The sequence below is a fragment of the Schistocerca americana genome, chromosome 8 (assembly GCF_021461395.2).
Source record: "Schistocerca americana isolate TAMUIC-IGC-003095 chromosome 8, iqSchAmer2.1, whole genome shotgun sequence".
Lineage (NCBI taxonomy): Eukaryota > Metazoa > Arthropoda > Insecta > Orthoptera > Acrididae > Schistocerca > Schistocerca americana.
The window spans coordinates 440918026-440946005 of NC_060126.1; the positions used below are offsets into that span (position 1 = coordinate 440918026).

The 27980-nt window shown below is 41.8% G+C and overlaps 1 protein-coding gene across 1 annotated transcript; it reads left to right on the top strand.

Moving 5' to 3' along the window:
* The first annotated feature begins 370 nt into the window (after nucleotides 1-370).
* LOC124625758 (cytochrome P450 6k1-like) lies at nucleotides 371-14003 on the top strand. The gene is made up of 3 exons (XM_047149197.1): nucleotides 371-584; nucleotides 9519-9770; nucleotides 13807-14003. The coding sequence occupies exons 1-3, from the start codon at nucleotides 395-397 to the stop codon at nucleotides 13977-13979; spliced, it is 615 nt and encodes a 204-aa protein (XP_047005153.1). The 5' UTR covers nucleotides 371-394; the 3' UTR covers nucleotides 13980-14003.
* The last annotated feature ends 13977 nt before the right edge of the window (nucleotides 14004-27980 follow it).

The following is a 27980-nucleotide window of genomic DNA, read 5'->3' on the forward strand; positions in this document are numbered from 1 at the left end:
GATGCGGTTGATCTCCTCTTGAAAATCAAGGAAAGTCAACTTCCTGGTGACGTGGACTCTAACCAAGAGGTGGAAAACCAAAAAGCTATGACAGAAGACAAAACACTCAGTAAGTTAGCCATTCGTTACAGTCACTCTTTTAGTAGCGTTCTTTTTCGATTAATGGCTGTTTTTATTTACGTAGTATTCAAGTAGTCACGAGATGTAGTAAATTGTTTCATGTGCCGTTCCTGAAGATCATCTGGAGATCTAAATCCGTAGTAAATAACATTTTTTTTATCAGCAACGTTTGGCGGTTCGGAAAACGTCTTCTTTGCCCATATTCTCAGAAGCTGAATCAGTAACGTAATACGCTTTCCTGCAGAGCTGACATGAACTCTTGGCCAGCCAGCTGATGTCCTTCCTGGGTGCCGGCTTCGAAACCTCGTCCTCGACGCTTTCCTTCTGTCTGTACGAGCTGGCGCGTAACGTCGAGCTACAGGAAGAAGTACGCCAGCACGTACGGCAGGTGCTGAGAAAGCACGGCGGTCAGCCCACGTACGAAGCCCTCAACGAGATGACGGACCTCACCAACGTCGTCAACGGTGAGTACCACAAAACGAAAAGCACGCGGCAACTTTCACTACACGATTTTGTGTCAGGTAGGTCAATTCGAGGTTCAGTCTTCCTGCCCATACTGTCGTTTTTGATATTACCTTCCTTCTCAAGTGCCGGCCGGTGTAGCCGAGCGGTTCTAGGCGCTTCAGTCTGGAACCGCGCAACTTCTACGGTCGCAGGTTTGAATCCTGCCTCGGGCATGGATGTGTGTGATGGCCTTAGGTTAGTTAGGTTTAAGTAGTTCTAAATTCTAGGGAACTGATGACCTCAGATTTTGAGTCCTATAATGCTCAGAGCGATTTGAACCTTCCCAGGTCTGATTTGATGCACCTTTCCACGCTAATCTGTCCAGTACGAATATCTTCATCTCTAAATAAGCACCGCAGCCTACACTCATTTCAACCAGCTTGTATGTTCGAGCCTTACCATTCCACTAAAACTTTTTACCACTCACACTTATCTCTGTTGCGTACGGATGATGTCCAAACGCTTTAGGATGCGCTCTATGAACTGATCCTTCTTTTTTTCTAATTTAAAGTTAAAGCAATTACAGCCCTCGGTCACAAAATTTAATTTTATTATTCTTTTTCTCTTTTTCATTTTACTTAAGTTGTGTCATAAAACCACACTGGGTGGTCGTAATTGAACTCTTTTCCGAGTGGTGCAGTGCTGGATGTATACATAGCAGGACGCTGGAACATCGTAGGTATGTTCGTCAATCGGAGCGCTCGCCGAGTATGACGAAAAAGTAAGTGTTCCACTTTCTGCCACCAGGTGAAGAAATGGCGCTGTAAAGTGTCAGAATGTGTGTTTGGTGCAGGAAAAGAGGAGGAACGATCAAATACATGATAACTGTGGTTCTGCCACATTTATTAGGATATGGACGCAAGTTACAACATGTGTTGAGTATGGTCTCCCAACTCAGCAACATGCTGCTTCCATAACATGCCATGTTATGTAGCATATCCAATGTAATCAGAGCGCTGTCCTTCAATCTGGAAGATACCGGGTACGTCCTTGATAGAAACTAACTTTCATATACCCCCACAAACAGTAAACAAATGGCTTTAAGTCGGGAGATTGTTGAAATTGAGTAGAGATTAGTTAGTTATTACCGAAGTTTTTTCGAAGCTAATCTTTCACCTGGTGACATGTGTTGCTGCCCAATCTTCCATGAAGATATTTTTGTAGACACTGTTTCATATTTGCAAAGATCGACTCATACGTTCCACACTGAGGTGCTTATAACGTGTAGATGTCATTCTACACATAGCAAGTCCACGAAGTGTCATCTCCTCGAAGAAAAACGGATTACAAATGAAGGAAGATGTGGAACCACACTACACTGTCACATGAGATGAGTGCAGAGGAGCCGGCCGGAGTGGCCGTGCGGTTCTGGGCGCTGCAGTCTGGAGCTGAGCCACCGCTACGGTCGCAGGTTTGAATCCTACCTCGGGCATGGATGTGTGTGATGTCCTTAGGTTAGTTAGGTTTAATTAGTTCTAAGTTCTAGGTGACTGATGACCTCAGAAGTTAAGTCACATAGTGCTCAGAGCCATTTGAACCAACTGAGTGCAGAGGATGCTCTTCACAATCCCACATATGATAGTTATGTGCATTCACGATGTCGTGTAGAGTAAAATGTGCCTCGTCCGTCCAAAGAATATTCCCCAGCAACATGTCATCCATTTACATGCGTGACAAAAAGCGGAGGGTAGAGCCCTGTGGTTGTTTCTCAGCTTGAGGTTTCACTAAGTGAACGTACTGAATCTTGTCGGGACACCAGTGTAAAACGGCCCTCAAACTGTTTTGAGCTGTTGATCCGGGGAGAGACAGTTCCCGTGACACAGCTCGACCACTGGCTGCACAGCTTGAAGCATGTGCTGGACGGGAAGCTATAGCTATAGCAACTTCATCAACAATTTCTATGAGAATAGGCCGTCTCCGTCTCCGTCTCCTTGCCCAACCACTTCATTCAGATCTTTCTTCAAATAATTGATCATATTATTTAGCCTATTTATTGACGTGAGGTCTCATCACAGCTGTTTTGTCGGCATTATTCCCGAAATGGAGCACTACCGTTGCTGCTGTTCTGATAAAACAATTTTGCCAACAGTGCACGGCCTTTCTTCTCAGTAGCCATTGCATGTCGGATGGAAAACTTGAACATCCTTAATGCTTTACGCCATCGTTCACTACGCAAAAGAAACAAACACGCATCGTCAAGCGATAAACAGCATACTAATGTCAAAACGTGAAACATTTCGCATTGTGACTGCTTGCGGCTTGAGAGGCGTAGCGTATTCATATAATTGAGTCGCCTCGATAGGTTGTAATTCCAGCAGTTTCAGTGTGAATGCGCGATTACGTTCGACTTCCAGCGGCGATTTCAAAGTAGCGAGAATGGAGGACGTGGATGGGGACTGTGGGTAAGTGGCGCTAGATGGGAATGTGGGGCGGCTGAGGCAGTCCGCACAATGGCGATGAATACTGTGTCTGGGTGGCGCAGTGGCTGACGCAATTACCTAGTAAGCAGGAGTCTCCCGTGTTCGAATTCCAGCCCGTCGCATAATTTTACTCGGCTCCACTGACTCCGCATAAAATCACAATGGAGCTGACGTCATGAGTTCCTGCCCTTCACTCTCCCTCCCTCCTCTTCTCCCTTCTATTTACACAATATCATACTCCGTGTGCGCTCAGATTAGCGATCGTACCTACAATGGTACCTTGCCATTTCTGGATGTGGAAGTATTCAGAGCTGCCGAAGGTAAACTGGGACACAAAGTGTACCGGAAACCAATGCACACTAATCGGTACCTGGACGCAGAGAGCCACCACCACCCAGCTCAAAAGTATTCTGTTCGGCATACGTTAAACCTTTCGTGAGCCTTGGGAAACGTGCTTCCCACTACAATGAACTCGCTCCTAGTCCAGTGGGATTCACAGTTCCCATCTCTGTACGGTGCTACCACACAGTGAACAGTATAGGGTACTGTTTCCAATCGGAAGTTCCCGCCGTTTTTGCTGTACCTTCGCGCAGAGGCATTGTATAGCTGAGTGTTGCTCTGTAGAGGAGCCTTTCACTGCTGTTTGGGTGACATTTTGTGATTTTTTCCTCAAAGCTATAGTATAAGGTAAATACTTTTGATTTACCCAAATCTATGAAGGGAAACGTAAAATGGGAACGAGGAGAATTCCAGTTTGAAACAAGTGGAGCCATTTCTACAGTAAAATGGATGGATAACCGTCCAGTCACTTTCCTGTCCTCAATTCATGACCCATGAGAAACAGCAAGAGTAAAAAGGAAAAACAAGGATGGTACTAATACAGAGATTTCTTGTCCTGAAGTTGTGGCAGAATTCATCAAAACAATGGGTGGTGTCGATAATTTTGATCAATTACGAGAAAGTTATGCCATTGGCAGACGTTCTGTAAAATGGTGGCACAGAATATTTTATTTGCTGGTGGATGTTGCTGCAGTGAACAGTTTTATCCTGTGGAAAATAAGTAAAAAAGAAGGTGGACAGCATGATCAGTTCACATACAGGATCCATCTAGCCAGACAGTTGGTCGCTGGCTTCTCATCCCAAAAAAGGCGTGGACAAAAATCTGTCTTTCTGGCAAAAAGGGCTGAAGTACCTGAAGATTTTCGTCATGTTGCTGTAGGGGAGCATCAACCCATTTTAGGAGAAACCTACTGGACGTGCCGTCATTGTAGAACCAATGCTGCGGAAAAGAGCACTCGCTGTGTTTGTACATATTGTCAAATACCACTTTGCATAGACCCATGTTTCAGAAAATTTCATGGCAAGTAATTGTGAACAATCATTGTAACAAGAGAAGTAAATTTATCAAATAAATATGACATATATTGAAAAAGTTGTTTTTGTCATTTGTCTCCAAGGCAGGGCACTGGGAAGAATACCTCTCACCTTGTGTGACCTCACTTTCACAGTTGGAGCAAATTTGATATTCTGTATGATAAATATACCTATCTGTTAACTACTATCTGCTCTCCATTCATTAAAAAAAAACTGCTCAATAATTTTGCCCACGAAAGGGTTAACTGCCCGACCCTACCGGATAAGCGATGAAAATAACATCAAAGAAGAATTAAAGGAGCTACAACACACGTTTCGCGCCAACGACTATGATGACTGCATCATAAGAAAGGTATCTAAAACCAAAGGGAGCAGAACACGAGAAGAAGGCAAAGAAGAGAAGCTTCCACTGGTACACTTACCATATGTAAAAGGCGTCAGTGAACGGCTAGGCAACGTCCTCCGCCGAGGAGGTTTCAAACCGATTTTTCGAAGCGGTCACAGGATCCACGAAATGATAGTATCCACCAAGGTTGTGGTCGACAGTCTTAACACTGCAGGTGATTACGAACTAGGGTGTGAGTGCGGAGCTACCTACATAGGGGAAACAGGGAGACCTGTCACATTACGAGTAGCAGAACACGAACGCTATGTACGATTACAACAACATAATAAATCGGCGATAGCGGACCACCACCGTGACTGTGGACAACCTATCAGGTTCCAGGAAGCCCGAGTACTGGAGAAAGAATCGTGGATGCGAGGACGCAAAATACGGGAGGCGATCGAAATTATTAAGCAGCCTGACAATATCGACAGAGAAGATGGCTTCAAACTCCCGGCGTCCTGGCTGCCGGCCATCCCAGTCCAACGGGCCGCGAGCGGTCGCGGGGCAGAAGCTACACGGGACACGGACGTATCTGCACAAACAGCTGTAGAGCAACTGTCAGTCCACTGCCACGCACACCAGGAGGAAAACTTGCCGACCAGAAGCCGAAAGCTGATTGGCGGACAGCTACCAATCGTTGACGACATGGACATCCATGAATAGCCTTTTTCCTTCTATCTTCCCTTACGTCAAGACAAGTCAATCATATTAAAAGGCCAAACAAGAGTTTTACAACAGTGACGTCAGACATCGATAGTCTGTAATAAATAGAAGCACCTCTCCCCATGCAAAACCAGTCGTGCCCTGAGGAAGGCTATTGCAATTCGACCGAAACGTTGGTTTTAGTTTATTATTTTTGTTAGTTTTTAGCAATAACGCGCCATAATACCCAGAAGAATTTTAATCCCTATGACACCGGCCGCGGAAGCCTACGTTCTTTTGTATACCTACAATTTTTCAGCGTCGTGTTATGGATCACATCCCGCATTGCAGCAGTCGGAACGCCTTCAGTTTGATTATAACCACCTGGTATTTCTTCAGTTCAGTTGTGTGGTTCTGTAGGTCAAATTCCTCTATTGTTTTCTCGTATGAACTGTTTAGCGTCCACATTACCTTTGCGTACGTAGATACGCTCCATACACATAGCTTCAGAAAAAACTCTGTACCAATGAAATTTATATTGTATGTTAACAGACTTCTCTTTTTCCCGACTACACTGTGTACTATCCCTACTTAAGCCCTATCAGTTATTTTGCCGCCAAAATAGCTAAAAATTATCTATCATCATTAGTGTCTCAATTCCTAATCTAGTTCCATAGTCATCGCCTGATTTAATACTACGGCATATCGTTACTCCCGTTTTGATTTTGTCGACGTATGTTCAAGATAAAGTCCGTTCCGTGCAACTGTCCTTCCACGTCCTTTGCTGTCTCACGCCAAATTACGATGTCTCTGGCAAACCTCGAAGTCTTTATATCTTCTCCCTTAAAGTAATTTTGTGCATATAAAAGCCGACAAGAAACGAGATCTAGGGGAATAAAATGAACGATTTATTGACTGACGATGTGCACTGCAAACATGCATACATGTTTCGAGCATCGAAAAGGGGGATGTCGTTCTGTTTGAGCTGATACGTCACAGTGGGGACGCTGCTGACGCGCCGACCTGTATTCAAGCAATACAGCAGACAATGGCTGCTGAACGGGATAGTTGGAGGGTGTATCCGATTGCAGAAAATAGCCACCAGTAGTTCATGTCTGGAAAAAAAAAGAAAAAAAAACGGTTCTCATATTACACAGCTGCTCTTGCTGCGATATACCGCAGTTTAGGCGCTCGCTTTGAAACGTTCCCTTAGAAAAATTCGTGAATTACTGTGCTGGTATACCCCTTACGTTATTTGATTTTCAAACAGCGGAGCAGAACTGAACGTACTCAGACATTTCACTCTTTACATATTCTGATCAACACTAAACTGACACTCAATATATTTAGCGCGACCCAATCTGACTTTCAAAAATCCCTACAAAAGAATGGCCCTGACCAACAATGACCTATACCTTTCATTAAACACTTACCTCACAAAAATCTTCGTTACTCGAACTGCTGCAATACAGCAAGTGCCACTACTACCAGCAAAATAAAAGATTCTAACTACTGACGGGACTAACTACTGATAGGCATAGTTAGCAAATGAAAGATTTTGATAAAGAACAAACAATGTATTAACCTTAATAGTGTTCAAAAGTCATTATATACACACACACACACACACACACACACACACATATATATATATATATATATATATATATATATATATATATATATATATATATATATCAGTTCATGACATCCAGTGTTACAAATTTACTGTCTCTGATGGACACACGTCCAGATCATCCGCTCTCAAAACTCCGCCATCTCTCTCTGCACATCCACCACTGCCGGCGGCTCACCTCCAACTGCGCAACGCTACGCGCTGGTAACAGCCAACTGCCCAACACTACAATAGCAAATTCCAACAATGCAAACCAGCCACAGACTGTACACAACACAGTCAGTGATTTTCATACAGAGCGCTACGTGGCGTTACCAACATAAAAACCTTAACAGCCTACTTACAGCTTTAGCAAAATACATCTCCGCTGTTGAGTCATTTTCACTTGTCGCTCACGAATGATGGTACAAACGAAAGTGAAGAGCAAAATGGCTCCCTTCCTGCGCCGGTACGATAGAGTGGACACAACTCAAAAACCGCTTTCTTAATTACAACACATAGTGATAAAACTGCTTACACTGATTCTATTTTGAAGGCATAGAAGCAGCCGTCTGATTAGCAACAAAGCGGAGCACAGTATATAAGGTGCACAATACGGTGACCTCGATGAACGTACAAATCTGCGAATCGAAGCAACTGTTCTCAGAGGAAAGTAGTTTTTATTATTTTTCTTTTCTTGGTCTGTTTCACATTTTGTAGTACTAGTGCGTAGCAGATAGTGGTACATATTATACACATAACTGTTACACATGCATTATCTGAGAGTAACCTGTTTTAGCTATCGTATGACAGGCTATAATGAAGATGAATAAATAAAAAAATAGCAGTCAATACCAAAAAAATTCTCATCGCAAATAGTGTCTCATAAGTTCCAAGTGCCTCCCTTGCCCAAATAACGAAATACATCGAACGCCTGAAGTAAGAGGGATTATTACTCACATTTCGTTAATGTGTGTCCAGATTTGTGCAAGTAAAATAGCTACTTTAGCACACACAGTCGTTACGGAAACTAACTCGTAATTTGTAAAAGCAAGGAAGTGGCGTAAACTGATCTCTTTCTTATGAAACATTGCGCACTTGGAATGACTTACTTACTTACGCACTGGTCATACTGGACTCGAGAGTCCATTACCGGAGCAACGTATTTTTGCCATCTGTCCCCGTCTTCGGCTATTTCTTTCCATTCACCTTCAATACCTAGGCTCCTCAAATCAGCCTTCACATTGTCCTCCCATCTACGCCTCGGTCTCCCAACAGGACGTTTTCCTTCTAGCGGCCCTACCTGCAATCTGCGCGCTGCCCAGCCCTCATCCATTCGAGGTACGTGACCCGCCCATCGCAGCCTACGTGATTTAATAATACTGATTATGTCAGGGCTTGAATAGAGTTCGTGAACCTCTCCGTTATGCAGTTTTCGCCACTCTCCGCTAATGTCATCCCTTTTTGCTCCGAAAATTTTCCTCAAAATTTTGTTTTCAAATACTCGAAACGGCTTTTCATTTTGCACAGTGATAGACCAAGTCACACACGCATACAGCATAACTGGTAGAATAATAGTTTTGTATATTCTAATCTTTAAACTCCTAGACAATATCCGTGATGATATTCAGTGAGAAGTAGCACGCATTTTCCGCCCGTAATCTCATCTTCAGTTCGGATTCAATCTCATTTCTCGAAGTGATGTCCACGCCTAGATACTTAAATGTGTTCACTTTCTCCAACTGCATGTCTCCAACTCTTAACATTCCCTGATCTACGGCTCTTGGCATTCTAGTAATAACCAGGTATTTAGTTTTGTCTTCACTTATCCTTAGACCTACATCTTCAGTGGCCATGATTAACGCATTCGCATTTGCTGTTACAGATTCTTTCCTATCGCTAATGATGTTTAGATCATCTGCATACCCTATTAAGATGTTAGGGTATGCAGATGATCTAAACATCCGTATTAAGATGTTAGGGTATGCGGATGATGTAAACATCATTAGCGGTCGGAAAGAATCTGTAACAGCAAATGCGAATGCGATAATCAAGGCTAGTGAAGATGTAGGTCTAAAGATAAGTGAAGACAAAAGTAAATACCTGGTTACTGCTAGAATTCCAACAGCAGTAGATCAGGAAATGTTAAGAGTTCGAGACATGCAGTTGGAAAAAGTGAACACATTTAAGTATCTAGGCGTGGACATCACTTCGAGAAATGAGATTCAATTCGAACTGAAGAAGAGATTACGGGCGGGAAATGCGTGCTAACTCTCACTAAATAGATTACTTTCATCACGGATATTGTCTAGGAATTTAAATATTAGAATACTGTTCATAATATAAACAGATGTGAAATATGGTCCCCAGGATCCGAATGTGTCGACGAGGCCCTTCTCGTCCATTCGGGCACGGCATGAGCAAACCATACAGTGCCCTGCTTCCCCTGTTGCAGAGGCACTGCGGATGCACCCACCTGTCAGCTTCCTCGACCGCGAGGCCGCCCGCGACTACAAGATCCCGGGCGCGGACATCGTTCTCCCGAAGGGCACCGGCGTCGTTATCTCAGTGCTTGGACTGCATAACGACCCACGGTACTGGAAGGAGCCCCAGAGGTTCATGCCGGCTCGCTTCAGAGAAGAAAACTCCAAGGACAGGCCGAGCTACACCTTCCTACCGTTCGGCGAGGGACCCAGGCTCTGCCTAGGTGAGTACAGCGCTGTGTTTCTGTCTTGTATCTAGGTCAGCCCATTCCCTAGATCAGTTGCACAGTATACATGACAATAATGTACAACAGGCCAAGCGTGCAAATGGACACTCTGATGCTAAACCTGCGGAGTCGGTATCAGCAACAGGTATACAACAGTTTTGTAGAAACATCAGAAGTATTAGAGCTTCAGCATAAGGCGGAACGCTGTATAACTATCCTGCCTTGGAGACGGTTAAGTGGGAGATGTGTCTCAGAGCTGGATAGTGACAGATGGTGACATGAGACTGGACGCGCACGTAGTTTATGTATCAGCCGATAGAGGACAATATTGGATAGGGGGACCGTGATTTTAGTTTCTATTGTGCCCACTAGAGTGCACTAAAGTAAAAGAATGTTTTTCATAAACTGCTCTAGTATTTTCATAAGGTATTATTATGTCATTTTGTGTATGTAAAATGTTATAAATGTGTTTTAGCAGTATGAATGATGCGTGAGTGTGGTTTAAGGTTAATATAAAAATAATTGTTCAACGAAATGTGTAGTAGGATTTAGTGTGGGAACATTTCGAAGAACTATGGATGTGGAAAAAGGGGATTTTTGTAGAATAGATTTGTAAAGAAAGTTTATGGTAAAGGGAAAGTTAATTCAGGTATAAATAACAATAGTACATAACTTTACGCATAAGCAAAACTTCAGCGTATTAGATAATTACGTCGGTAAAAAGTGCAGTCGTTAGTTTTACTACTTTGCGATTGGTTGTGGATGAAAAGCACGGATTGACGCGTGAGAATGTTGTTTTGCTATTGGCTGTTGAGTAAACTGACCAATAGTAAACCAATATTCTTCGCGCGCCTTTCTCTGCTGGTAAGAGAAGACTTAGAGTATTCTGAAGAAGAGTGGAAGCCTAGCCATGAAACAGATCGGACGTGTGTAGTAGTAGTTCCGATGGAAATGATAAGTTGCCGGATCTAGCAGTGTTTCATACGTCAAAAGCGTAGGAAAGTGACGGCGTATTTATTCCGATGTGTGTAGAAATTTCGGAATTTTTAAGAGAATTTTGTGTCGAGAAAAAAAAAAATGGTTCAAATGGCTCTGAGCACTATGGGACTTAACATCTGTGGTCATCAGTCCCCTAGAACTTAGAACTACTTAAACCTAACCAACCTAAGGACATCACACACATCCATGCCCGAGGCAGGATTCGAACCTGCGACCGTAGCAGTCGCGCGGTTCCGGACTGCGCGCCTAGAACCGTTAGACCACCGCGGCCGGCTATGTGTCGAGAAAAGACATATATTCCGCGTGACGTATTGAGCAGGTCGGTGGCTAAAAACTGTGACTGTATTTGGTACCTAAAGACTTAATATTCGACAAGCATTATCAATCAAAAACAATCAGTATTTTTGTAGCTATTACGTTTTCGGGAAATGCAACACCACAAACTTGCTAACGTGAGTGAAAGGGATTGTGAGTGACTGTGTGATGACTAGCTTGTTCACCTAAGTTTCAGAATATATTAATTGAGGACAAAATTTCCAAAGTTTCATTTGTGTGAAAACTTTCTCCCGAAACGTAGATTAGTGACTTAAATTGCAGCCTGGTTCACGTCGAAGTACAGTAGATTTCACTCGGCTTTCCTACTGATGATCTGCTGAGACAATGTTCACAGGTAGGTGCAGGTCCGTCGTAAAAGAGACGGAAAGAACCGCGCCGCCGCAAGTATCAGAAGTATCGAATGATGGAGCGTCAGTATCAGAAGTATAGAATGATGATGTAGTAACTAAGAATTAAATGAAGACATTTAAATTTACAAATTTCATGAAGGAGTTGTGTGGTAGTTAATGATAAAAATGTCTTAATTTCCTGTCACAGCCAAACAGATACTGACCTATTTGTTTGGTTACATTCACTAGCTTCGAAACGTTTTTGGGTAGATACTGGATATAAACTAATTGTCGTTACTTGCGGAGGCAGCAGCACAGAGATTGCATCATGAATAATGGAACCTTAGCCTATTCATAGACAAATCCTCCTTTGAATCACTGAATAGTTCAAGTTATGGCGGTTAACGCTGCACTTATGAGGTGCCACAGTCACATGTAAGATTCTTCAGTAGGGCACTCGGTTCAGACTTGGCCTTCGTGGACGAGAACGCCCATCTGTAGCTCAGTTTCTTACATGTGTATGTCTTTATTGTTTATAATTATTCCATGTTAGTTTTTAAATACCCCTGCGTATTCCCATTCACACAATCCAAGAGTATTATAGTTTCCAACGAGATCACAGTTTCATCTTTGAAAACACAGTCCCTCTGCATGGAAAGAATTAGATGCAAAAAAATAAAATAACTGGTCGACGGAGATGAAATCAGAGAAGACGCATTAACATGAATTGATATCAATTCTGCCCCCACAATGTTATAGACAGATCGTGTCAGTTGAAAGTTTGTGCCAACCATGGACTGTCAACCAGGTTTACTGCTTATGATGATTAGATACCTTAACCACTAGCCTTTCTCAGTACACCCCAGACCTTACTGAAATCTTCATTGTCGCTGATCTCAGCAATGTAATTAACAGGTTGTGTTGATTGGAAGTTAGTTAACCCAGGTTTGCCGCCTATCATGAGCAGATTCCATAACTATTACTCTGCTAAGTAAGCGACCACGTATTACTCAAGTTTTCATTGTCAATGTAATTAAGAGATTGTGTCAATAGACAGTATGTCGCAGTCTAGGACACGAATCCAAGTTAACTGCTTATCACGAGCAGGCACTTTAATACCAGCAATATGAAGGCAATTTCCATAATATGCCTTACCAGAATTGGGGGACGGGGGTTACAATGTGCCCACATGAAAAACAAAATTCGTTAATTCTTGTTGAATTATGTTAACAAGATACTTTTTAAGAAAGGGTCAGGCATCTGAAAGTACCCTTCAGCGCAGACATAGAAATAACATTACACGTTCAATAACATTTATTACCGACTCTATAACGACCTAAAATGTAAGAAATGTACATTTCATTTATTGTTCTTGACTTTTACCGTCAATAATTTTCAATAGATATAGATGTGTAACGAAGGCTCTGAACCTGTAAATACTGAATTCGGCCACGTTAGTGGAAAGTGACATCTTATACTGAGAATTAAATTTTTGGGCTAAGTTAACTGAACAATTTGAAACCTATATTGGATCTGGTTGAAGATTTCATAACAAACAAGTAGTTTTTAATAATTTTAAAATGTAAAAAACTGAGTAGACTCAACTACTTTCAAAAAGTGGGCATTAATTACCATGCCCCCCCCCCCCTCTCATTTGATTTTGCGATGTTTAAACATTATCTTTTCTCAACTTACCACCAGGCCTGGCTGTAATTTTCATTATCACTATTTCTGCCTATGGTTACTGATCGCTGATAGCAGACGTACTGCCTTGGAAATCTGGCGAATAGCACCACTGGGGGTAATGTTGTGGGTGATCCAGGCTAAACCACAGTCCTCCACGCCAGCACAAGGGGCGCTACTTTGTTTCCACATAGGCGAACATGTAGGGACAGTGTTCTGAAATAATGGATAAAATATCAGGGTACTGAAAGTTTCACTGAGAAAAGGCATAGTGTTTAGACAACCTAATAATTAGGGTGACTGCATACAGTCAACACTAAATGAATACTGCAACACTAATATGGCACCAAATCAGGACTACTTGAACGTATTGATTGTTTGTGATTCCAGTTTTCCCTCAGAAAGTTAGCTGTCCCCCCATGCCAACTTGCAGTCAACAGTAAATGAATACTGCAACACTAATATGGCACCAAATCAGGACTATTTGAACGTATTGATTGTTTGTGATTCCAGTTTTCCCTCAGAAAGTTAGCTGTCCCCCCATGCCAACTTCACTTGCTCTCAAGCTATCTGAACAGGAACTAATGTCTGACGGAAGCTATGACTAATTTCTTTTATGAATGAATCTAACCGTAAATTTTTAGTGTCCCGTCTGCAGAAAATGTAATTTGTTGCAATGTTCCCAGGTATGAGGGTCGCGTACCTGCAGGTGAAGCTCGCCCTCGTCCACATCCTCAACAACTTCGAGGTGCTGCCAACACCGGAGACGCCCAGCAGTCTGCGGTACGAACCTTCCAAGTTAATTGGAACTCCAGCTGGAAAAGTGGCTCTGCGTTTCAGGAAAATTCCGGTGTGCTGACCGTCCTCCATTGCCTGCAGGCAAAGAGTCACCATAATATTTACAATTAACAGAAAGAAAAGACAGAACTGTATTTATGGCGATTGATACGACTTAACAAAGGCAATTTATTAGCTGTATATTTGTATGAGCTGCACAGCTGTGCATGTAGCTCACTAATGTACATATTTATACCAGGATGTGTTACTTTGTTGTTATGTATTAAAAGCCATTAAACTATAACTCAAATATTCTAATAAATTATTATGTTTCACATCTATTTTGGTGTTGCACTCATCCAGCTAACAGTTAACTGAAATATCTGCAGCGTTGTATAGCAAATTATAGAGAAAGAATCGGCTGACGTATTGTAACTGGATAACCTCTTTTGATGCTAGTCAGTTGTCACGATGTGCATTACTGCAAAGGGCATTTAATTCTAAAGCATTATGTCTGGGTGAAAAAAACACTAAATAAATTACTTTTTCTCTCTTAACAACATGTGGGCAGGGTGGGTTCTTCCTTGGCTCGGGTATGAGGTAGAATGAAACAGCATTTTTACATAAAATAACTTTTATTGAAAGTTTTGTACAATGGTTCCCTTACTGGATTGTTCTGGCTGGGAGAGCGGCAACTGTGTCGTTTGCGAAGCCTCTGTTGCGTGAGCGGCGGCATTTGATTACGCCTGGCGGTATACATCTCGTGTCGCTGTTTCGCCCAGTTGACTGGAGACGCGCATCGTAAGATGGCCCATTTAATTATCGAGAACGAAGTCGTGAATCGGATGGTGATACCTTGCATGTGGCGACCCAGTGTTTCTCATCTCCATGCGGCCGCGTGTGACAGTGTTGTGCGTCAGCCAGCGGAGCGGCGTGGCGGGGGAAGGCCAGTGTCCCGGACTCGAACAACGGACGCCAGCTTGCCAGTCTTCGGCTGTCAGATCTTCATCATCAGCTCACAGGTGGCTACTGATGTGAGGCCGTCTCCTTCCCATCCTCACGAGTCACCCGGGTACGTAAAAACCAGTCTTCAAATACCTTCTGTCTTCTGGCGGCGAGGCTGCTCCTTGCTATTCCATTACAGTGGTGGACTTGGTGCTTCTGTGTACGATGTAGTCTCTTCCTGCAAGACGGTCTTCAGCGCCGACTGAACTGTACTGGAACTGAAAACTACTCTGAAAACTTCTGACGGGCCCACTGTGTCTCGCGTATTTATTTACTTCAGTTCAAAAAAAAATGGCTCTGAGCACTATGGGATTCAACTGCTGTGGTCATCAGTCCCCTGGAACTTAGAACTACTTAAACCTAACTAACTTAAGGACATCACACACATCCATGCCCAAGGCAGGATTCGAACCTGCGACCGTAGCAGTCGCACGGTTCCGGACTGCGCGCCTAGAACCGCGAGGCCACCACGGCCGGCACTTCAGTTCACTGGAGATGAACGACTTCACGGTCATTCCCTCTTCTGTCACGTTGAAAAGCTTCTTGAAGAATCTTCTTGATGTCAGTCATTGGCTCTTGGAATGTAGGCGCGGGCCTTTGATCACATGTGACAATTGAGAAACACGTGAGCTGGTCGGGCGATGCCATGACGGCTGAATCGACAGCGTCCGGTATGTGGGGAGGGCGATGGCTTCTGCTGAACGTGCTGACTTCACGGTCATTGCCTCTGCTGCTCTGCCCGCTATTTGCTGGTGGTGACTCTTCTAAACTGAACTGAGTTTTTCATTTATTTTCTAATGTCTACTTTACTTCAAATCGGTTTCACTAATTTATTTACTTATCTTAAGTACCACCCAACAGTATATACGTTATATGTGTCTTGGATGTAACGTCGTACGTCGTTGTAGAAACTGTATTATATTTCTACGGACCAAGTGCATGTAATAATCTGCTGCTGATGTGATTGTGTGCATTTTCTACAACATCTGACAATGGTATGAGCTCTAATTACATGTAGATGTATCGTAAGTATGATAAGTAGGAGCGACTGAAAAATCACCAGATCAGGGATCTATGCTACTATATAAAGACAAGTCGTCGTAGTTTAACGTTGTTGCCTAAACTCTCGAAACGTCGTTGACCTATATACTTCAGATTTTTACACGTTGCTGTAACAAGTGTTCTGGCAGACACAGGCTACAAACTTTTAAGTATAGTGGAAAAATTATTTAGCAAAACGCTCGAGAATTTAATGACCGATTTGTCTCAAATTTTACTCGATACTCTAATTAACGTCCAGACGAACATATGCTACATATTTTCCATTTGGCAATCATTTCTATAATCTCCTAACCGATTTTCTTCATACGTTACTCTAAAGCACTTTCGGACGCAAAAGTCTCGCGAAGTTCTTCATCAATTTACTTCATATTTTTATACTAAACGCTAACAAACATTTGGACTCGCAAAAGGCTATATCTTTTCCAATACAACGATATGAAGATGTTTATAATAGAGAAACAATAAAAGCAAATACATCGATAAATTATTGATCAGTTTACTTCAGATTTTAAGACAAGATTCTAATAAATATTTGGTCATTTCTGTATATTTCTTTAACCCTTTATTTGGCAAATGGTGAAAATAAAAACAAAAAATTTTTTTCAGTACTTATATTTATTTATTATGCTTAAAGAAATACAATTCATACAGTTTTAGAAAGTTTTGACAAGGATGATGAAAATTATGAAATGTTGCTTAGAAGCTACATTGCCAGCAGTAGACCACATTTATATATATTACAGAAAAAAAAAGTGTTTGCCAATAACCTCAAGCAAAACGTTTCCTTTACATGAATAATTTAATTTATAAACACATTTATGCATTTCTGCTGTGTAATAGACCTGTTTAATTTTCCTTTCTAGTTCTTCTTGCAATGGAATTTTTGGAAACAGTTCCTCTTTGGAATGAAGCACAATACTAGAATGCATTTTGAAAATCCAGATGGACAATAACGACAACGACCTTTAGGACAGTATACATGCCAATGCTCCATATTATCAAATCGGATATCTTGTGTAACAGTCGGAGCTGTTGGCTTCCTCCACTTCTTTTGTGGTGGTGTTATGTCTATTGAGGGCCTTCCTACTTTCCTTTTCCCTGAAAGCATCAAACCATTGGCAATATCTGCCCTGAATGACTTCAGTGGGGTCTTCTTGTCCAGATATTCTCTTCGAAATACTAGCCAGACATTTACAACACTCAGATCTAGCATAAATCCAACTAATCGCATGTACCAACACCTAGTCTTCGTTGATACTGTGTAGAGCTCTATCAGCATACCAGCAAGATCAACTCCTCCCATATGCTTGTTGTACTGACGTACAATACTGGGACAGGGCACATCAATTATTCTTTTTCCATTGCTGTCCCATCATTTTACTGTTGAGAGTGGTCGGACACCACAAAATGAGCTTGCAAGTGTCAGGATTTTATTGTTTTGAATATCTGCCGTAAGCATATGTAATATACTAATGGCACATGTACCAACTATGGGCGATGTTGCTCACAGGCAACATTAAAGTTTTACACTATTTACGTAATTCAAAACAATATTAGATTGAAATATTTCTGCTGTAGACTCACCTCTGGGTATTACAGGAAGAAAATCTGCTAAGATTACTGCCCATTTATTGAAATCCACTCTTTGAGACCCAAAATAAGACACCTCTGTTGCTCACACGAGGAGATCTCTGTAACACCACTGCACAAACTGCCATCTCGTGTGGAAAACCTTGAACTATTACGACAACTGGCATTCGCAGTGTGTAAAGGAACGTTGCCTGCAGGCAACAATCCCAGTAAAAGAGACCGGGAAGTGTTTGTTGTCCCATAAGACCAACGTAAATTTGATGTTGCTTGAGGGCAACACTGCCAAATAAAGGGTTAAACAACAGTGTACAGCATTTCTGCCGGATGTTCGAGTCGTTCTCGCACTTTATTTCGATAGAGTAACTCGCTGTTTTCTTCAGGTGGTACCCGAGAGTGGTCCTTGGGTGGATCGAGTCCGGAATTTATGCCTGGAAAGTGCTGGGTGCTCAGTAATCAGTGCGCGCCGAGTGTTACATGGGCGACCGCTTCCACAAGGCGCTGCTCCAGTCGTTCTCTTTGGTCACTGGTGTTCCGACTGCCACCCGCGCACGGGGCATCCTCTGGGGTCGTGTTCGTCATCTGACGTGTGTCGAATCCGATCTGTAATGTTTGGCGCTCTGTCTCATGACTGTATTCCGGGTCTCAACTTCTGCTTCTTGCGATTTATCTGAAGTCCAAAAGGGCACGATCATTGTATTTCAGGTCACGATTGGAAGCGTTTCCGAAACACCTAAGTTTGTAAGTGTCTGACTCTAATATACCACGCATAGCAAAATGGCGCTCTCCAAAACCGGCAAGATGGTCCGTAAATGACAGAGATGACAGACGGCTACAGAGATATGTATAGGCGAATGGACGTGCAACTGTTGAGCAACTGACAGCCCAGAGGAACTGAGGGGATACCGACAGCGTCTTCAACGACTGTTCAGTCAGCACTGCTGGGTACTGGACCTCGCAGCAGGCGCCTCGTTCATACACGTGTGCTGACTGCCGTTCAGCGACGACGAATGATGAAATTTGCACCATCTAGGATGCATCACACTTTTTATTCCATCTGAGAGAAGGCCGTTGGCGTGTACGGCATGAAACCTCCTGAAGCAAATGCCCTGCAACTACGAATGAGCTTTGGTCTGGAGATGCCTTCATGGTATGTCCTGGCTAATTTCAGCCTTGTGATAGACACAATGGATATATCCTTGAGGAGCACTCCCACATGTAGTCTGTTTTTCCTCGGCTCAATGGAATCTGCAATGCAACGTGCCATACAGCTAGCAGTGTACTTGCGTGGTTCGAAGAACACCTGTCTGAATTTACCGTACTTACCTGGCCACCAGACTCCACAGATTTAAATCCAGTCGAGAATCGGTGGGACCAACACGTCGTGTTGTTCAACGCCATGGATCCTCAACTGAGAAACCTAGTGCAGCTGACCAAAGCGCTGAACTCAGCACGGCTCCAGAACCAACTAGACTCTCTTACGCACATACCGCACTGCAAAAGGTGGTTTGCTCAGACTTTTGACAGGAAGTCACATTATTGTGACTGGAGAGTGTATATTGCTGTCCTACATCATTGATTTCTGTTTCACCTCAAAAATCTATTCTTTTCCCATACACAAAATTTTTAGAACATCACCTTATAGCCCCGCCCTCCACACTCTAGTATCTTTTAAGAATGCCCAACTAAAGGCAACATCTCCCACATTTGGTTGGAGAATTCCTCATCGTACCACAGCTGGTGTCTAGCTGACACAGAACGCTCTCACTGGGATTCACGAAATGCAGTAAACAAAACTGAATAGAGTGGCTTACGTTACATGAGCAGAGGATAGGGATCTTTCAAATTTGTTCCCACTTCACGAACGTTCTAAGGTGTCCCTGGGATGAATATAATGCCCTCAGCAGAAGTACTGCAATCGAGATGGATCTGGTCGGAAAAGGACTAGCTATTTGCTTTGGTCGAGTCTCAAAAATGTGTGAAATCTTATGGGACTTAACTACTAAGGTCATCAGTCCCTAAGCTTACACACTACTTAACTTAAATTATCCTAAGGACAAACACACACACACACATGCCCGAGGGAGGACTCGAATCTCCGCCGGGACCAGCCGCACAGTCCCCGACTGCAGCGCCCTAGACCGCTCGGCTAATCCCGCGCGGCGGTCGAGTCTCACTGTAACTCATTATTCTCAATATTCTCTGAACCCATGCTGCATTAACTCATGGGAAACATTTGTGTGGCCTCTGGACGGGTGACCATGAACAGTGACCATCATAGCAATGTCAATCAGCTGAATACCTGCACCCTAGCTGACTCGAGACGCTAATCTTCCTAGTATTGGCAGATTTCTCAGAAGTCACTTCATGTTCTTTAAGATCCCCAGTCGGTAGAATCCTCCCAATGAGTCGCTCAGCCGCCAACTGTTCACCTTTGTGTCAGAGATTTTATACAGTCGGGTCCATGGTCGATATCCATAGGTTTGCTGGCGGACATCTACCTGCTTGCCCGACTGCACGCTGCCGTCCCACACTCCGTTAGTGGAGGCAGGGAGGGTCAGCCACACAATTGCAGTGCGCCCATATACATACAGATGGGCGACCCACTCAGCCACAGGGAGGGAGAGGGAGGGTGGGATTTAGCCAACCTGTCAAGCTGTGAATAGGCAGCCGTAGAAGGCATCTCAGCAGGGACTTTAGCCAGCAGCCACTTGGTAGCATGTGCTGGCAGGCAGACCATGCCTCGCTCACAAACTATTACACTGAGAGAAATCATTGCCCAGCACAGGCTTCTCTTATTTTTGAAGCAAACGCTCAGGCCATCCAGAATCACACAAGAAGATTTACTGTACTCGACTACTGAAGACATACCACAGGAAAAAAAATACATTAAAAGCAACTGTCGATACTGAAGTATGTTGCTGTTACGAACGGGGATGAAAGCAGAATGGGATAGAAAATTGAAGATGGGTTACATGATGATCGGTTTCGCTTTAGGAAAGCAAAGGCACCAGAGAGACAGTTTTGATATTGCAGCTGATAATAGAAGGCTTTGTCAATTTGGAAAAAGGGTTCAACAATGTAAAATGGTGCAAGATGTTCGGAATTCTGAGAAAAGTAAAGGTGCCCTATAAAGAAAGACGGGTAGTACACAATATATATAAGAATCAAAATGGACCAATAGGCGTATAAGAACAGGAAGGAAGTGCTCGGATTAAAAAGGGTGTAAGACAGGGATGTGCTCTTGTGCCCTCTGTGTTGAGTCTGTACAGCGAAGAAGCAATGGCGGATATACATATAGAATGCAAGAAACTAAATTCTGGTGCCCAACAATGGGATTAAAATTCTTGATGAAGGGATATCAACCAAAAGATTGGGTAATGACGTTGGTCCCACTGTGAAAGTGAAGGGTTACAGTATTTGTTGAATCATCAGCCAGAGTAAATCAAAGAAATATCAAAGTAATAAGAAGTAAAAGAAATTACTTTTGAATGCATTATGGGAACAGCAGTGTTCAATGTCTTGTAAATAATTACTATTAAAAACAGTCTTGATCACGATTTATTTTACAGGTGACCGGTTTCGACCACTACTGTGGTCATCTTCAGACCTACAAGGTGTATACAAAGCACTAATTAGAGGGCTACATGCATTAATGAAAATAACATAGAGTTATACGGCTATAAAACTATAAAACGTTGAATTACCAATGGGTTGGAACGCCTTTCTGTTGGAGAATCACAACTGGAGAAACCAGTGCACGTCTTACCTTATATAATGGAGGCTCCACCCACTTCTGACTGCATGATGTCATTATTAACCAATGAGTTATAAGTTGAATTACAATTTAAAATTTCTTAGTTAAAAGAACATTGTCAAGAATTAGAAATAAATATACATTAAACTTAGCTTATTTAACAGCTATTGTCAATTAAAAAGCGTTAAAAATATTTAAAATGTAGGAAAATGAACTTCAGTTTGGCAGTACATGGGTTGCCCTCTCGTGGCCTGTCAGTGAACCATTTGGAACCACTGGTTGCTATGGTGAAGTTAGACGCCGTTGCAAAGATGAAGGAGCAAGCTTTTTCCACTGAAGTTGTTGCAGAGTCGATAGTTGAACTAGTGGTTGCCATGGTGAGGACAAACGCCGATGCAAAGAAGTGGCAGCAGGCTTCTTTCCAATGAAGTTGTTGCGCCAGATGATGTATTATTGAGCAGCAACTTGTCTTTATTGAAACGAAAAGAGTAAGCTACAATAATTTGTAGCTGATATATATAACTCATGCTGCACAAATACGCTACAAAGTAGTTGACCGTATATGTGAAATATTATCTATGAAGTTAGTATGTAGATTACAAGTGCCATTTTTTTTATATGGCATTGCTATACCTCAAGTTACATACCAGTCATATATGCAAATAAAATTGAAAGAATTTAAAATTATAAAATTATTAAATTATGAGCCATTGTCAATAATAAAATAAAACGATGTGAATTGGCAGTCTAAAAGAATAAAAGCAATAATTCTAAAACAGATAAAATAATGTTTGGTAAAATACAATTACAATGTAAAGATAAAAAATTTTTCTAAAAGTCTTAATTTGAAAGACCTTTTTTTAAAACAAATACAGAAGAGTAGACATTCTAAAGCAGATCATCGAAAAGCTAAAAGAAATGTTTGTCTTTGAACTGAAGTTGTTCGTTTAAAACAGATAATGGATTATTTTTGTGAAGTGAAAAAATTTCAATTTCTTCTAAGGTATTTAGCAGTGGCCCTTTTGGCACAGTATGTAATATTTTCAAATTGCTAGAAATGCAACCCTCAGAATGATTGTATTCATCAAGATGTTGACCGAATATTGATTTGGTACGTGCTGCACCAGTAGTATGTTCTCTGAACCGTGTTAAAAAGTTTCGGCCAGTTTGGCCAATATACTGTTTCTCACAGTCATTACATATTATTTTATAAACACCTGACTTTTGGTATCTATTTGAGTCTCCAATTGTGTGTTTCAGTTTCATCTGTAGGGGGTTATTAGTTTTAAATGCTATTGCCACGCTTGTGTTCTTAAATAATTTATTTATTTTATCTGAGATAAGTCCCATGTATGTCATTTGTGTAAATCTCTTCTTGGAATTTATAACGGCATCATTTTTTTCTTGTAATTTTTTATATAACAGATCAACCTGATGAGAATTATAATTGTTAGCAACTGCTATCTGTTTTAATGTATCAATTTCCTTTTGGATTGCATCATGTTGGAGAGGTAATTTCAGTATCCTATGTATCATAGTTTTAAAAAATGCCATTTTGTATCTTAATGGATGGCATGATGTAGCATTTATTATTACGTCGGTTGATGTGGGTTTTCTATAAATAGAAATATTATGTCTTCCATTCTGTTTTGTAATTGTGAGGTCAAGGAAATTAATACTATTTTTACTTTCATGTTCTACTGTAAATACAAGTTTTGGATGTAAATTATTTAAGTGGTTAGCGAAAGCATCAATTTCTTCCTTAGAGCCGTTATATAATAGCAGTGTGTCGTCAACATATCTTTTGTAGTATATAATTTTATTTGTTATTTCTGGATTATTTTTGAAAAATTGGATTTCAACATAGTTGACGAAGATATCTGCTATAGTATTAGACCGGCAAGGGAACTTGCTGTTCCAACAGGACAATGCACGTCCGCATGTATCCCGTACCACCCAACGTGCTCTAGAAGGGGTATGTCAACTACCCTGGCCAGCAAGATCTCCGGATCTGTCCCCCATTGAGCATGTTTGGGACTGGAAGAAGCGTCGTCTCACGCGGTCTGCACGTCCAGCACGAACGCTGGTCCAACTGAGGCGCCAGGTGGAAATGGCATGGCAAGCCGTTCCACAGGACTACATCCAGCATCTCTACGATCGTCTCGGGAGAATAGCAGCCTGCATTGCTGCGAAAGGTGGATATACACTGTACTAGTGCCGACATTGTGCATGCTCTGTTGCCTGTGTCTATGTGCCTGTGGTTCTGTCAGTGTGATCATGTGATGTCCAGGAATGTGTCAATAAAGTTTCCCCTTCCTGGGACAATGAATTCACGGTGTTCTTATTTCAATTTCCAGGAGTGTATATCGCGTTGCTACGAGAAGTTTGCGATAACGGAATTTCGGATCCCAGGCTTTATTGAAATTGTTAATGTTTCCACGGAAGCCAATATCGGTACAGCCATTCTTATAAGGGAAGGCATTCTGGTGACTGAAATCGAACGACTAGAATCGTGCTCTTATTAAGAAGGGTGTAAGGTAAGACTGTAGCCTTTCGCCCCTACTCTTCAGTCTGTACATCGAGGAAGCAATGATGGAAATAAAAGGAAGGTTCAGGAGTGGACTTAAAACACAAGGTGAAAGGATATCAATGATTCGATTCGCTGATGACATTGCTATCCTGACTGAAAGTGAAGAAGAATTAAATGATCTGCTGAACGTAATGAACAGTCTAATGAGTACACAGTATGGTTTGAGAGTAAATCGGAGAAAGACGAAGGTAAGGAGAAGTAGTAGAAATGAGAACAGCGAGAAACTTAACATCAGGATTGATGGTCACGAAGTCAATGAAGTTAAGGTATTCTGCTACCTAGGCAGTAAAATAACCAATGACGGACGGAGCAAGGAGGACATCAAAAGCAGACTCGCAATGGCAAAAAAGGCATTTCTGGCCAAGAGAAGTCTACTAATATCAAATACCGGCCTTAATTTGAGGAAAAAATTTCTGAGGAATAACTTCTGGAGTACAGCATTGTATGGTAGTGAAACATGGACTGTGGGGAAAACCGGAACAGAAGAGAATCGAAGCATTTGAGATGTGGTGGTATAGACGAATGTTGAAAATTAGGTAGACGGATAAGGTAAGGAATGAGGAGGTTCTACGCAGAATCGGAGGGGAAGGGAATATGTGGAAAACACTGATGAAGGGAAGGGACAGGATGATAGGACGTCTGTTAAGACATGAGGGAATGACTTCAATGGTACTAGAGGGAGCTGTAGAGGGCAAAAACTGTAGAGGAAGACAGAGATTGGAATACGTCAAGCAAATAATTGAGGACGTAGGTTGCAAGTGCTACTCTGAGATGAAGAGGTTAGCACAGGAAAGGAATTCGTAGCGGGCCGCCTCAAACCACTCGGTAGAGTGATGACCAAATAAAAAAAAAAAAACTATCTGGCTATGGTGGAGCGATGCTAGGCATTTTGCAAACCTTAAACTTCTTGCGGGGTTGTCCATGATCAGTGAAGCAGTTTTAGTTGCACTTAATTTCTTTTTATCCAGAACGTGTGGTCAGTGGGACTGAGTGCTCTACAGAGCACAACACTACTGGCTGTTACTAAATCAGCAATTCGTCGATATGATTTCACCCTGCAAGGATTTTAATTTGACGATGCCTCTGTGCTGTGAGTAACCTATCGGACTAAATTCAGTTTATAGAAAGATTAGAGTAGCAAGGAAACAGTAGCAGAACAAACGGCATTCGAACCAATGTCATTTAGTTACAAGTAATTTATAATTACGCAAGGATTACGGTCGTCAGCCTAAATTAGCAACGCTGTACCGAATGCTGGCACTGTTGACTAGTGGTATTTATTTTTTACTGGAATTCCATTTTGCTTATATGACATGAGACAGTTGTCCACTTAAGCAAGCTATGTGACAGTGGTTTGGCGTGAATAACGAAGCCGAAATATTAACCGTTTTTGCAACAACTGTCTCTAAGTAACTTTCGCTATATGTGTCTGAAAGTAGAAAGTTAATGATAATTACAGGTAAATGACTAATAAGGTTTACATTAATAATGGTGTAGCACTACTAACTTGGACATGAGTATCTTTTATCAGTTTGATTATAGGGAAGTACTGTCACTGGAAAGGTTTTATGATAATTATATTCTCTATTTGTTTTCTCAAGGATCATTCACTTCTTTAACGCACATAGAGCACAAAGGAAACAGGTGATTCCTGAATCTTGATTAGTCTGAATAGTCGTAACCAATTACTTATTATAGCATATAAATGTTGTAAAATGACAATTTCACTTCGTTAATACTTTTACTATCCGCAGTATAGAATGTAAAGAGTGGACAAACAAGAATGAAGTGCTCGGATTAAACAAGGTGGAAGATGGGTATGTAGTCTCTCCCCCATACTGTTCAATCGGTACATCGAAGAAGCAATGATGGAAATAAAAGAAAGGTTCATGGGTGGAATTAAAATTCAAGTGAAAGTATCATTGATATGATTCGCTGATGACATTGATATCCCAAGAGAAAGTGGAGAAGAATTAGTTGATCTGTCGAACGGAATAAGTAAATCGAATAAAGACCAAAGTAATGAGAAGGGTCAGAAATGAGAACAACGAGAAGCTTAACATCAGGATTGATGGTCACGAAGTAGATGAAGTTTTCTGCTACAACTAGGCAGCAAAATAATTAAAGACAGATTGAGCAAGGACAACAACAAATGCAGAATAGCAATGGCAAAAAGGTCATACCTGGCCAAGAGAGATCTACTGGTATCAAACATAGGCCTTAATTTGAGGAATGGACGTTCGGAGAAGAGCATTGAATGGTAGTGGAACATGGACTGCGGGAAAACAGGAACAGAAGTGAATTGAAGCATTCGAAACGTGGTCCTACCGACGAATGTGGAAAATTAGGTGGACTGATACGGAATGGAATGAGAATGTTCTGCGTAGAATCGGATAGGAAAGAAATATGTGGAAAAAACTCTCTAGTAGAGGGGACAGCATGATAGGACACCTGCTAAGATATCGGTAAATGATTTCCATGCTACTAGAAGGAGCCGTAGAGGGCAAAACCTGTAGAGGAAGACAGAAATTGGAATAAATCCAGCAAATATTTGATAGTAGGTTGCATGGGTTATTCTGAGATGAGGTTGGCACAGGAGAGGAATTCGTGGAGGACTGCATCAAACCAGTCTGTAGGCTTATGACTCAAAAATACAAAACCGGGTCAACAGCTAGCAAGGGGACACAGACATAAATCTATCAGGAGATTTCGATCACGGGTTGATTAGTTTTGCCAAGACACAAAAAAAAACCCTCCGTTAACTTCCAACAGTTGAAATATAAATTTTACTACAGACGTTTACAGTAACTGTTCCTTAAACTGACCTTTCAACGTAACTAGTCTGTACCAGTCTGATTGTGTACAGTTTTATGCTAATAGTTTAAATGCTGTACTAACGTGTCAAACAGAGGGACATTTAAGCAAAACATTTTAGAGCATTTCCTAGCAGTTGCGCTTTGCTGAAACTTTAAGTTTCCTGTTGTGAAAAACACGTAGAGTACTCCATAAACAAGGCTTACTGAATAATTATGAAATTGACTATTCGACAAATTTTATTAAATATAGTTGAAGAACTCAATTACATTTCAGTTCAGTGAAATAGTATCTTTGGAAACATTGCGGCAACTGGGAACTGATACATTTTAGGTAAATGGCAAGGGATTATAATAGGTCTTCGGCACAAAGTTTAAACAAAATTGCATTATTATTTGGATAAGAAACGAAATAACTGGTCCATGCTACTATACATTATTCAGCTGATTACTTGAGACGAAGATGGTGACTGTCGCGATTGCCTGTTGGTACTCAAAAAGGCGGCATGCGTATCCATGGCTGATGCTGTGTAACAACCTCTGAAAATTCATTTCTTAGCGTAGAATTTTAGTAGTACAGAGCTAACTAATGTGTGACATGCTAGCCAACGACTAACGCTAGCCACAAAGGGGACTTGTAGTTCGATAGCCGAATTCACCTTTTCTATTCCCGCCCTGCCAATTTCTTTGCAGAGGGACTTCCTTCCATGTTTTAACGGCTATAAGCGTAAGTACCCTATGCATGAGCCAGTATCACAAGTAAAGTTTTAACATTTCCATTCTTCTACAGGACATTTTGTTTAAAATTTGAGCAAAAGATTAATTACGTTGTCTATCTATATCCGAATCCCGCTCCAGCTACTGCCGGGTCTGGATGCTGACGAGTCGTCTCCATTTGGCTCGGTCCTCCCACCACTTTTCTTCCCCCACTTGCTGCCAGGTCACACCTCTCCTTTCAACAGATATTCTCACTCCCATTTTCCACCGTGTTCTTGGGCGCCCTCTAGGTCTTTTCTCATCCATCTTTAGTTCTTCCATAATTTTGGGGAGTCTCTACCCATGCATCCTCTTAACATGCCCATACCATCTTAATCTCTTTCTTTCAATTTCTTCTCTCATACTTTTTTGTTTGAGGTCCTTTCTAATCTCTACATTCCTTACTCTGTCCATTTTTCCCTTAACTGCTCTGAGAAATTTCATTTCCCCTGCTTGCAGTCTGCTCCAGTCCCTTTCTGTCATTGTCCATGTTTCTCCTCCATAGGTGACAAT